Source organism: Zeus faber (genome assembly GCF_960531495.2).
Source record: "Zeus faber genome assembly, chromosome: 18".
Classification (NCBI taxonomy): Eukaryota; Metazoa; Chordata; class Actinopteri; order Zeiformes; family Zeidae; genus Zeus; species Zeus faber.
Window position 1 is genome coordinate 18,040,028 of NC_137210.1, and position 13,465 is coordinate 18,053,492.

The 13,465-nt window shown below is 43.0% G+C and overlaps 1 protein-coding gene across 1 annotated transcript in view; it reads left to right on the forward strand.

The window, feature by feature from the left end:
• Positions 1-13,192, forward strand: part of LOC307243896 (bromodomain adjacent to zinc finger domain protein 2B-like) — a gene marked incomplete at its 5' end in the record, with an annotated part of 31,708 nt that extends 18,516 nt beyond the window's left edge. Inside the window, 15 exons of the mRNA XM_080018866.1 lie at positions 747-970; positions 3,044-3,118; positions 3,331-3,577; positions 4,180-4,242; positions 4,337-4,481; positions 4,936-5,537; positions 6,251-6,542; positions 7,887-8,042; positions 8,559-8,719; positions 9,243-9,514; positions 10,116-10,251; positions 10,826-10,972; positions 11,139-11,473; positions 12,567-12,710; positions 12,824-13,192. Of these exons, the coding sequence (XP_079874992.1) occupies positions 747-970; positions 3,044-3,118; positions 3,331-3,577; positions 4,180-4,242; positions 4,337-4,481; positions 4,936-5,537; positions 6,251-6,542; positions 7,887-8,042; positions 8,559-8,719; positions 9,243-9,514; positions 10,116-10,251; positions 10,826-10,972; positions 11,139-11,473; positions 12,567-12,710; positions 12,824-12,980 (3,156 nt within the window). The 3' untranslated portion in view covers positions 12,981-13,192. The remainder of the gene's footprint in view (positions 1-746; positions 971-3,043; positions 3,119-3,330; positions 3,578-4,179; positions 4,243-4,336; positions 4,482-4,935; positions 5,538-6,250; positions 6,543-7,886; positions 8,043-8,558; positions 8,720-9,242; positions 9,515-10,115; positions 10,252-10,825; positions 10,973-11,138; positions 11,474-12,566; positions 12,711-12,823) is intronic.
• Between the last annotated feature and the right edge of the window lie 273 nt (positions 13,193-13,465).

Here is a 13,465-nt window from a genome sequence, read left to right on the forward strand (position 1 = left end):
AATAATGTAATGGAACTCCCTATTACCTGCAGCCACCCTGCACACATACAATTCATGGCCCCATACATACAAGTCATGGCGCAGAGACTAGCAGCAGTGTCCTCTGTGTCCTCAGCTCTCCGCTCTGAACACACAAGTCGTCTAATGTCATCAATACATGAGCTCTGTTCCGCCAAATTAAGAGGTTTATCTGTTGTGGAGGGTATCAGCGCTTCAAGCTCTTAATGGTTTAAACCAGAAATTTTAATTCATCCCCAAAGCCATTTCTCCATGCTATTCAGCGTGGCTTAGTCACGCCTTTGTGTGACTTTGTGTTCCTCAAACCCGCCTAGCAGCCTCTTATAATAACAGGACTTTTTACTGTAGTCTAGTGGTTACTGTTAAGACGACAAATAATTTTTGTGTCTACCTTAAACTGGCAATATATAATATCGATTTGAGTCCCAGAATTCCATTCAAAATCCATAGCATCCACCCATTTAACCTTGTCATTACCCTAAGATATTGAAATTATTTTATCCAAAGTATGCCTTCTTTTGATCATTGATTATTTTATTTTTTTTGTTTGGTTTTCTTTGTCACTTGAAGTGGTGGGAATATTTGTGGTGCTGTTACATTTTTGTCAATGTTCATCCATATCGACAGTGTAATGACCCCAGCTAGCTATGCTGGTTTATCAAATTATGGACACTAATTTCTTCAGTGTAATACTTTGCTGTTGTTTGAAATTTGCTTTATTTTCCCAGAGAAAGACGGCCCTGGGCGACCACTTGGCTAACGTGGGCATCAACCGAGACAACGTGTCTGAGGTCCTGCAGCTCTTCATGGAGGCTCATTGTCGGCACTCAGAGCTGGCTGAGCTGGCCCTCAGCCTGAAGACCAATGCGTTCCAGGCCCATAAGCCCTCCCAGAAAGCCTCCATACTTGCCTTCCTTGTCAACGAACTCTGCTGCAGCAAGGCTGTGGTCAGGTGAGGAAACACTCATAAAATTACTCATACTCATTTTACTTTGATAAATTAGACTCAAAATCTAATTAGTGTTATCAGTTGGCTATTAATCTTGCTCTTTCTATATGTATAGTTGATCAATGCATGATACATCAAAACATGTTGAATCATTATTTTTCTATTGCAAACAAGTCTGTTGGAGGGGACACTACTGTTGTGTTTTATTTGCCATTGCATTACATTTCCACACCTGCCAACCTGCACACATTTTGTGTACCAACTACGCAAATCTTAGTCAAAATACACAGGTGCAAAATGCCAGCTGAAACCATGCAATTTTCTTTTATAAAATATATATATAAATAATTGTAATTTATTGACGGCAATCAATCAATAAAAAACTACCGTACATTTATTGGGTATTTAAACAACATCCCTTGGATTGGACTAGATGTGGTTCTGTATCCCCTTCCTCTCCTCTCACTCAACATCTTCATCTTCTGATACGTACTGAGCGGTGCTTTATTATCCAGAGGTGTAATGCTGCATTTCTTAGGTAAAATGGGAAGTGGAAGAGTTATAATAAAGCGTGAAAATGTGGCCATAATGTTAACATATAAAACGTGAGATGCACCGATCGATCGGTCGTGACCGGAATTGGTCGGTTTTCACCTGCCGATCAGTGTCAGATATATTTTCAGGTTCTGTACCGGTCAAATTTACACACCCTATACTGTGCTCATGTACTGTACTGGTAAAAATGCTCCAATACGCAAACCCGACATTAACATAATGTAACAAGGTTGTGTAGTTGACGCCAAAAAAAGGAGAATTAAAAGAAGAAAGGAAATGGCAGCTGTTTGGAGGTACTTCAAGGTAAACAAAGAAGATTAGATAAATGATTTATTTGTCGCCTGACAATATTCTAACATTGTGCAGACTGTGTTTCTATCGCTGTCACAGAGACTTGGTTCTTGACGAGTTACTCAGTAAAACGAGTCGTTTCCTTTGATTCACTTGGTTTACCGCACGGTGAGCGAAGGAGAACTTCCAGTAAACAAAAGCGAGAAGAGTCGGCCATTTTTTTTATTTGTTAATTTTTTTTAATGATTGAAATTTATTTGCAAAGTACCATATAAATATAATATAAATGTATATTTGCACTTAATGTGAAAGAGACTTTCATTTGAAGTTTGAACTGGAAATTTCCATGTTAGTTATATTGGGTATATTGTTGGGTCCTTCTAAAACTCAGTGAGAGTTACAGATTATATCATACTGAATCTTGGTGACAGTCCCATAGTCTATTTTACTGGAACTCAGGGACAGTTTCATGTTTTATTATGGTTCCATCGTGAATAATGAACAATAATAAACAGTGTCAAAATCAGCAATCTCACTATTGTAGTAACTGAAAATTTCACTGGTAGTCCGTATGGGCAGTTGTCTTGTCACATGAGCGTGATCGGATTACGGGATGTATTTGTCATCGATGTACAGTACGGCAGATCGGAAATTGGAATCTGCAGGTCAGACTTCAAAAAAAAAATCGGAAATAGGAATCCGCCAAGAAAATTGCAATCGGTGCAACTCAAGTAAACATCTTCGGTAACTTTACGAGATGATGCATTTCAAGGGGTATATCCTAATGATGTGAATTTGTATACTATATATACTGTATAGTTAGCCGTAGTAACTCACATATGATGGGATAAGCCTCGTTACGAGGCGGCCACGGTGTGAATGATTTATTTAGCTGCAGTAACTCAAATGCCACGGAGACTCCCTGTTATACTGTTGTGGTACTCAAACTATTTTTCCAAGTTTGGCAGGTCTGCATTTCTTATGACAAACAACAAGTGTCAGGAGGAATAGAAGAGTTGTGTTCAGTTGGGTAATTTTGACGTGTTGCATCAAGCTACACGCCATGAATGTTTTATCGGATACTGCTAATGCTTTGAAACACATTAAATGTGGTACATGTTACAGAAAGGTGCAAATAATTCTCTTCACGTAAAGGTCACAGAAGCGTTCTTGCATTTTTCTAATGTACAGGATGTAGCCGTAGCTAATACGGTGTTATTTGCTTTTCAGTGAGATTGACAAAAACATAGATTATATGACCAACCTAAGGAAGGACAAGTGGGTTGTGGAAGGCAAGCTGCGCAAGTAAGTATCCAGGCTCTTAAAAGAATCTCTCATGTAGAAAAAGCGTACTGCTATTAAAATAAAATATATTTAAAATGTAATTTTAAAATTATTATTTATTATATTATTACTTTTAATGATTTTAATCAAAAAACAAATTCAGGTGAAAATCATAACACCTGAACAGATTTATGCCGGCTCTGATTGGTCCACTGTCCAATTTCCTTTCCCAGCTTGAGGAGCGTTTATGCAAAGAGGACAGGGGGGAGAGACGGCACCGCGGGGGCTGAGGATGGCCACACCCCTGGCACCCCCTCCACCGGACGCAAACGCAAAAGGAAAGAGGGGGACAGTGAGGAGGAAGAGGATGAAGACGACGACAGTGAGGAACAAGCGGATGACGACGATGATGATGAGGAGGAAGCAGGGGGATCAGGTGCAGGACGGAAAGGAAAGAAAGTGGAGATCTGCGAAGAAGAGGTGAGCTGATGGTCACATGACAATTACATTACAAAAAAAAGCTTAACAGTCTATGAGAAAAATAAAGAAATATAATAGAGTAAAAAATAAAATTGCAAAATATACATAAATACCGAAAAAAGCTAAACAACAATGGTCAAATATATAAATATACAGAATATACAATATGATATAATATGCAATCCTATGCACAGGATTAAGTTATTGGTATGGGCATAAATGATGCTTATAAAAAATTCTCTGTATTTTCTAGAGTTTATACTAAATTATACATTTAATTTTTTTATATGAATATTTTTACATTTGTAACGTCTTTCTTTTTAATTATTGTTATTTTACATTCTTCAGTCATAAAAGATTGCAGCCAAAATACACTTCTAGTTTGCCTGCCGCTGTTGCCTGGCACTGCCGTCTGCCTTGGTTGTGGAAACTGAAACCGAAACGACCTGAAAGGGCTCAAAAGTTTTGTCCAGAAAACAAAAAAAAGAAAGCTCAAAAGTTGCTCTTCCAGCGCTAAAGGTTGCCGCCCCCTGCTTTAGACCCCTGCTTTTGTGTAGTAAATGCCAGCCAGACCTCAACACTAATGAGCGCGTTTCATCCAGGATGATGGTGACCAGGCGGTCAGCGTGGAGGAGCTGGAGAAGCAGATTGAGAAAACATCTAAAGTAAACGTCTACAAGGGGGACAAACAGATTGTTTGTATTTTTTCGGGATAAGGCTCCTGACGTGACGTTGACATATCCTCTTGTCTCTCCCCAGCAACAAACCCAGATCAGGCGGAAGCTGTTCGAGTCGACCAGCTTCCTGCGCTCCATGGTGTATGGCCAGGACCGCTACAAGAGGCGCTACTGGGTGCTGCCACAGTGCGGGGGCATCTTTGTTGAAGGCATGGAGAGTGCAGAAGGTGAGGACCTCCATTAGACAACATGGAGTCTCATCCTCTGATCAAGTTATTTTATGGAACGACCACAATGAATTGGTGAAATTGGGATTTTTAACATTGGGCTTATTGGAATAATTTTCTTTGCTTTATCGCCGAAAGACCATTGAAGCTCATTACGTAAAACAATAGGACCAAGAATGTTGTTTCGTACACTTGGTTTATACATTGTTTCACACCGCCTTTACTTATCTTAAAACCCTACTAGCCAAACCGCAGAGGAGAGTAACATTTACTCTCCTCTGTGAAACAATGTATAATGTAATTTTATGAAACATCTTAAAAGCTATACGTAATAAGTACAACATTTGTTTGATTTTGTTTCTATGTCTGTGGTGAGCCTTCAAGTGATGCCTGGTCACAGTTAGTCGGATATTTTATTTTTTTCTCACATGGCTGCGTCTTGCTTGTGTCTCAGTTCCCGAGGAACTGGAGAAGGAGAGGCAGAGACGGGGGCCTCCCGATGGGATCAGAGTGAAAGAGGAGCAGCCGGCGGTTCCCAGTCCGACGCAGAGCAGCGACCAGGACTCGGTCAAAGACGACTTCAACCTCTTCCTGCAGAAGCCAGGCTCCTTCTCCAAGCTCAGCAAGCTGCTGGAGGCAACCAAGATGTCGCCAGACTCGGGCAACAACCATCTAAACAACCACCCCGCCAAATCCTCGGCGGAATCTTCCCCTTCCTACCTGCCGTCTCAGTCTGCGGTGTCGCACGCCCCCTCGGCTCCAGCCCCCCTCGCTGTCTCCCACCTCAGCTGCAGCCCCCACACCCGCGCCCCCGGCCCCAGCGACCACTTCCTGAGGGCACTGACCGAGAAGAGCGGCCATTGGTTCAGCCTGCTGCCTCGCTCCCCCTGTGATGACTCCTCCTTCACCTCCAGTTCCAGCCCGCAGGCCTCCTGCTCCTCCCCGCGATCCTCCACCACCACCACCACCACCTCCAGGCCCAAGTCCCCACCCTCTCTCTCCCCTAATCCCCTGGAGTCAGCTGGGATCAATAACCTGCAGCTCTCCTCACCTCAGGTTGGTGGATAACGCTGTCTCTATCCCAGTCAGTGTCACTGAGCATTACGCACACAACATTTAGGTGTACGACCACCTTTTGTTGTGTTGCAAATACATTATATATTTTGTGGGTTTAGTACCAGTAAATTGATATTTGTCTTTCAGTGGTATCATTTAGCCACAAAGTTAATATTTGGTCCTATCTTGATGCACAACATAACGGCTCGTACACAATTGTTCCTTAGTTTTTATGTCCTAAATCTCAACAAAGTATGCCCCCATATATACAGTACATATAAAAAATATCTTAGTGTGTTTTTTGTGTACGTTTATTTGTGACACCAAAATGAGAATCTTGACAATCTGTCATCAACGCATAATTTGAAATTTCTCATTGGATCTGTAACTCCGTTGTCAGAGGATGTGCTGGCCACCAGGGGGTGTTGCGTTGCCACTCCATCATGGAACTCGTTTAATGACTTCTGGTGTATGAGGCAATATAACAATGCAAGGGAAAATTCATCACAATTTGGAGCTTCATTTAAAAAAGCTTTAGCCCGGTGTCGACAACAATATGGGCTCATAATGAGCCAGATTTGGATTGTGAATTCACAGATACTGTAACATGTCAATATTGTACAGTTCTCATGATAATTGGTTCATCTCATCGAGCCAGGTGTGTGTGTGTCTGTGTGTGTGCTGATGGTTCAGTATTATGTAATCCTCTCCAGCGTGAAGTGAAGCCGGGTGTTGCCCAGGCGGGCCCCCCGCTGTGCGGCTGGCTGAGCGGAGCGCCGAGCCCCAATCGGCCTTTCCCTGGCAGCGCTCCGTCACCCACGCTGGCTCCAGCCTACCAGCTCAGCGAGGCCAACGGGAGCAGCAACCCCTTCCTGGCACACAGCGCCCCCTCCAGGAGGAGCGAGACTCCGGACCCCCCTACCGACAAGCCTCCCGGTGCCCCGTCCCCCACCGTGGAGCTGTCCAAGAATCAGGACTACACTCACCCTCAGCCCATACCAGAGGGTGAGCATCCTCTAGTGCCCAGGAAGGGGGGCGATGCTGAATTAAAAATATTAAATGACAAATTGCATGGCTTCTTTCCTACTATTGCAGTGTTTCTTTAGGTCTCTAAAAGTCTTGAATTCATTTTTTTAAATATTAGGCCTTAAAAGTCATTAAGTAATCTTACATTTTAATTTATTACCTCTTAATTTAAACACAAACATTTTCAATGATTTATCCATGAACTTTATATTTATGATGTTATGAAACCCTCAGCCTACCACTGAACCCAGTACTTCAATACATTCATATTTACTGTACCTGTACCTGTTTGGTACCTGTTAATAACCTATCCTTCCCTGTTTCTAACTTCTCCCTTGTCCTTTTACCAAATAACACCCATCAGCCACAAAATTAAAACCACTGACAGGTGAAGTGAATAACATTGATCATCTTGTTCCAATGGCACCTGTCAAGGGCTGGCATGTGTTTGTCAAGTGAACAGTCAGTTCTTGAAGTTTATGTGTTGGAAGCAGGAAAAATTGGCAACGTAAGGATCTGAGCAACTTTGACAAGGACCAAATTGTGATGGCTAGACGACTGAGTCAGAGCATCTCCAAAACGGCAGGTCTTATGGGGTGTTCCTGGTGTGCAGTGGTTTGTACCTACCAAAAGTGGTCCACGGAAGGACAACCGGTGAATTGGCGACAGGGTCATGGGCATCCAAGACTCATTGATGCACATGGGGAGTGAAGTCTTAACCCATCTGGTCTGATCCCACAGAAGAGCTTCTGTAGCACAGATTGGTGAAAAAGTTAATGCTGCTATGATAGAAAGGTGTCACAACGCACAGTGCATCACAGCTTGCTGTGTATGGGACTGTGTAGCTGCAGACTGGTCAGAGTGTCCATGCTGACCGCTGTTCACCTCCTAAAGAGCCTACAATGGGCACGTGAGCGTCCGAACTGGACCATGGAGCAATGGAAGAAGGTGGCCACATTTTCTTCTACATCATGTGGATGGTCGGGGTTAGGGTGCCATCCGATGGAGCATCTGTGGAATGTGCTGAAACAACAAGCCCGATCCGCGGGGGCCCCACCTCGCAACTTACAGGATCTGCTGCTGACGTCTTGGTGCCGGATACCACAGGACACCTTCAGAGGTCTTGTGGAGTCCATGCCTCCATGGGTCAGAGCTGTTTTGGCGGCAGGAAGGGGAGCAATGTAATATTAGCGCTTATTAGTGGTGGTTTTAATGTTGTGGCTGATCGGTGTATATAGTACTTATCTTGATCCATTTTATACATACCTGCAGTACTTTATTTTATATGTTTCATAACAAATTGTATTTTTGTGTCTGTGTTAGAGATGATGTGTGGCTGGTGGAGGGTGTCGGGCATGGAGCAGCTGCAGACTTTGGTCAAAGCCCTCCACAGCCGAGGTATCAGGGAGAAGGCCCTGCAGAAGCAGATCCAGAAGCACATGGAGTACCTGGGCCAGGCGTGCGCCAAGAGAAAAGACGGTTTGTCTGCTTTTCATGGTTGGAGAAATGGAATCAAACGTCAAAATGCAATGTTGCATTGTTTTAGAAGGTCTATGATACAATAAGTGTCTGTATCACCTGTCATAAGTTGGGTAAGAGGAAGACATAAGAAATAAAATATAATTTGGTTTGCAAGGTCAAATAAATTCTCACACAATAATTATCAATTTTTTTGACACATGATTTTTTTTTTTCCAGGTCAACACAAAAATCTTGTGTTGAATCTCACTTAGATTCAGATGGGTTGGATTGAGATCTGATACATGTTTTATAGAGCATCAAGGCCTACAATATGAACATCTCCATGGAGATCCAAGTTGGATGCAAGAGTGCCATTCTAAAGCACAGAATCTAAAAATGGATCACACGTCATTGACTGGCTGAACAATTCACACTGACTTTCATGCTGTTTTATTGTTTGGTCTGATAAGTCCCAAATCCTGCTTTTCAACCGGGGGGTGTCAAAGTCCCATCATGATGTTCATTGTTATCCAGTGGCAGTGATTGACGCGGCGGAGCTGGAGTATCTGCAAGTGAGCGAGGACACGGTGGAGAGCTGGTGTGTCGAGGAGCAGGCCATGGAGGTGGACATCGGCCTGCTGCAGCAGGTGGAGGAGCTGGAGAGGAGAGTGGCCTTGGCCAGCCTGCAGATCAAGGTACAGAGCCGCAGACTGGGTCGATCTGCCTGTTCATTTCACAGTGTTCATTTTCTGCCTCAAGATGGGTGAGATTTGTATGTGGGGAAAATGCATTTGGATAAAATAACTTTATTAATCCCAGAGGGGAAATTCAAGTGTTGGCGCAGCAAAAATTGATAGAATAGTGCAAGTCAAAAGGGAGATTCAAATAAAATTCAAAATTCATATTAAATTAAATATTAACATCTATATATAGATAGCGGGTGGCAGTTAGACTAAAGTTAGGTGCAAATAGTATATAGCAATAGTGCGGTAGCAATATAATAGTGAAAATAATGGCAATATAATACTAACAGCAATGCTAAAAATAATAATTATGGGATAATATTAATAATGGTAATAATTGTAGTGATACTGGTAATGCCGATAATGATATGTTCTGAGCAGTGAGCAGTAATTATAACTGGAGAAAAATAATTTAACTGAATAATTGAACCGCTTCGACGGCCATGTTTCACATACATCTCTCTGTCTGGCGCAGGGCTGGATGCGGCCCAAGCCCCAGTCGGAGAGGGAGGATTTGGTTTACCACGAGCACAAGCCGTTCTCCGCTCTGGGCCCGGAGCGGGGGCGGCACGGCAGCGTCGAGCGACACCCCACCAACCCCCTGGATATAGCCGTCGCCAGACTAGGAGAGCTGGAACAGAACATCGAGCGAAGGTACCTGAAGAGCCCGCTAAGCACCACCATCCAGATCAGGCTGGATCATGTGGGTGCAGTCACTGCACCGTCCACTAGGGGTAATGGCGACCGGTACGTTCATCCCAGACTGAAGGGTCTAACACACTCCTGCTTCCCCTGCTTCTTCTGCTTCTTATCGCAAGTGACGCACCTCAGCGCTCACATGGGCCGGAGTCAAATTGCACGCTGCGAGACGTGGGACGATAACTACAATAGCTAATTAAGCTTCGTTAACGGAAGATTGGATTTTTTTTTTAACCTGAATATTATTATTTTTTGATCATTGGGAGTCAATCCATGTGATTGGCATCAGAATCTATGAAATTGATCTGGTATTGAGAGAACCAATCGCGGGGCAATCACAGTCGCCAAAGAAGGTGGTTGTGATTGCCGCATTGTCGCTCGGCGGTCGGATGGAGCTATCCTGGATCAACTTAAAAGATTCTGCCAATCACTCGGGTTTGACTCCTAGTGATGGAAAAATAAGGTTTAGGTTAAAGGTTCTAACACAATTTTTCCTCTTAGTCTTCAAGACTGAACACCCCCACACTGCACTTTCGTTCTCCGCTTTCTCTGTGTTTCCGTTGGATGTCCATGAGAGTTTGGCTGTTGTTATGTGATGATGTGACAGGGAGACCCATCGTGTATTTTTGCTGGTGTTGCCCTCGCTAAGCAGGGATGAGGATCCGCCGCCGGGGATGCGGCTGTGGAGGAAAGCGCTGGGTGAGGTTCGCAGCTCGGCTCAGCTGTCTCTCTGCCTTCAGCAGCTGCAGAAGTCTATCGCTTGGGAACGATCCATCATGAAAGCGGTGAGCCCTCCACCCTGATCTTCTTGATGGTGAACGTGTACACTCCGGTTTTATTTCATTTGTTTATTATATTTGTTATTAATTATTATAAACGGAAAGGCTCGTTTGCCAAAACAGGAGCATAAAATAGCGACGAAAACATTCTGCGTCGAGGTCCGGGTGGCTCGCGGTCTGGTCCGCAGAGTCACGTCTCCTGCGCCAGGCGATCCCCGCTGCAAGACAAAACAACACATAAGAAAGCTCTTCCAGCCGGATCCAACTAATCAGCGCTAATGAGGCTTATTAGGTGGACCCGGTCCAGCTGCGCCGCAGCGGGAAGAAGCCAGCGCCGTGACCTGCAAACGGTGGCTTAACCACGCCCCCTCGTCTGCCACACTTTCACTTAAAATGTAACTTATATTTGAAGGGAAACAAACATACATATGATACCTATTTAGATATTTATAAAAATGATTGGAATCAGGCGACAATATATTGTGACAGTTCTATTTGTGACAATTCAAAACCAGGAAATCAACTTGGTACAGGGGGTTTAAGCTTCAAATGTTCAAATTGTGTCTTGGTGCAAATCTAGTACTGCCAACTGTGTCAGAAAGGAGACAATGCGGAACTGCTGCTCCTTTGCGATGGCTGTGACAAAGGCTGCCACACTTACTGCCATAAACCCAAGATCACTACAATACCCGAGGGAGACTGGTTCTGTCCTTCGTGCATCGCAAAGGTACCTGTCTTCAGCTTCAAGCTGGCGACGTCTAAGTGATCATTTGAAGAATTAAGAGGTTTTTTTTCTTGCCCAAATTAAGCGACAAATAAATGTACAGAAGCTATCATCTTTCAGCCATCATCACAGTCAAATGAGTCAACTTAGCGTTTGTGTGGACATGCAGGTGAGCGGTCGATCCCCTCAGAGCAAGAAGCAGCAGAGCCGGACGGCCGGCGGAGGGACGCGAAGCAGCGAGGTAAAGCGGAACAGGAGGCTGGTGGCGGTGGGAGAGCTCTACGAGGAGGGCCCCGCCAGCCCCAGCAGCACCAGCGGCACCAGCACCAGCAGCAGCAGCGGCGGCAGTAGCAGGTCATCAAAGAAAGGTTCCAGGGACTCGAAAAAGAGGAAAGCGGGCGAGAGCTCCCCTGAAAACCAGCCCAAGGAGGAAAGCCCTGTGTGCTGCGTGAAGAAACCCAAAACAGCCAAAGACAACACCACCAAGGACCTGGCAATGTGCAGGTGTGTGCAGTGCAGCTTGCAGTCATTTTCCACACATCAAATCCAAATAAAGAGACACAATTTATTGTTATTTTACATTTATTTTGTGTTAAATAACATGTTTTCCGTCTTGCAATACCAAAAAAAGCTCTTAAAAAAACAGGGCAGAAGCATTTTTAAATGTGATCAAACTGGGGTGCATGGTAAAAACGGCACACAGGCAGAAATATAGACGTGGATTATTATTATTATTATTATTATTATTATTATTATTATACATAGCCCTTTTTGAAAGGTTACACAGGTTACAACTCAAAGAAAAAAGTTGCAACACAGTTAAACATAAAACATCAAAAGAGGGATAAATAAAATGTGTTTATCTTTTAATACAATTTAAAATCCAATAAAATTCCAAATATATATGACTGATTTAAACCAAAATAAAAACAAAATGAAACGGGGACGAAATATGATAAATATGTTAAAGGAAAGAAATTGGAAATCGTGAAAATAACGCTTTTATATGAAAATGTTTTTAATAAGTGATCTGAAAGATGATAGTATTTTTAACAGCCTGAGGACGTTGAAGGGACCCGGGTAGTGAAGGCCCCGGGCTTCATTTTGGCTTTGATCTCCAGTTGCTGAAAACCTAATCATACAACCATAAAATCAAAAAACCAAACTGAAAAATCAAGCCCAACTTATGGGCGGCGTCCTTGACAGAAGAGAAACGGCTGCGATTTGCGCTGGACAACTCGGTGAAACAGCGGTTACAGCGTGTAACGTTTCAAATTCAGTGTTTTCCCTGAAGAGCGCGTTACTTTCCATATATTTCCAAAGTTCCAACGATTCAAAAGGTGAGTCATTGTGGGACAACGAATCATGGAGGTGGGAAAAAAATAAAAAGTTACTGCCATGCGTTATCTTTTTCAGGGCATAATTCCCAGCATTTAGCATATATCAAGTCCTGTTGTCATAATTCCAGGACTTGCTTTAGGAAAAACGCCATTTTAAAATGTAATGGCTGTTTAATTTTAGTAGTTATAAGTATCACAGACAGTTATGTGTCCTTACTATTTTTTTTTAATCATTATTATTATTTTTTTTTTTAAAGAGTGCTTCTGGTCGACCTGGAGAGTCATCAGGACGCCTGGCCTTTCCTCACCCCGGTCAACCACAAAGACGTCCCCGGCTACAAGAAGGTCATCAAGAGGCCCATGGACTTTTCCACCATCCGAGAAAAGCTCCTCACAAATCAGTGCGTATATAACAAAATGAACCTCGTTGATTTCAAGTTCGAGTACGGTGTATCTGATTATCTGAAGCCATCCATCCTGTGTGTAATACATTTATACGTTTTTCCGACCGCAGGTACGTGACTCTGGAGATGTTTATCATTGATGTCAACCTGGTTTTTGATAACTGTGAAAAATTCAACGAAGACAATTCTGACATCGGACGAGCCGGCCACAGTATGAGGAAATTCTTTGAGAAACGGTGGACTGACCTGCTGAAGGAAACCTTTTAGCCTCAACCCCTCCGTACTCTTTACATGTGACAATAAACAGAATATAGAATTGTAATTCTCAATATTTATTTCACTGATGTTCAACGTGGGCACCTACTGTAACCGGTAAGTGGATGGGTGTCTTAAAGTGCAATACCATTTTCTAAAACAAAAATGCACTGACTTCATTGCTATTAATATTGCCACTTAGAACTGAAGATCTTCAGTGTAAACAAGCCTTTTATGTTTTATTTTACTATCAATATTGTAGTGAATGTATTTAATTTGTCTCAGTATTTATATGGTTGAGTCTGAGTCTTTTTTTCTTTTGTTGTTTTTTTTTTTTTTAAGAAACAAAGGGGAAGCAACGCTGCTACAAAAAAAAATATATTGTAAATGTTTTGTCAACTTAAACAAGCCAATTGAAAATGTTTACAGCTATGTGCCTATAGGGTGCTAGTAGACTCACAGTAATAACGTTACTGTTTAGATTTGTGAGTAAACGT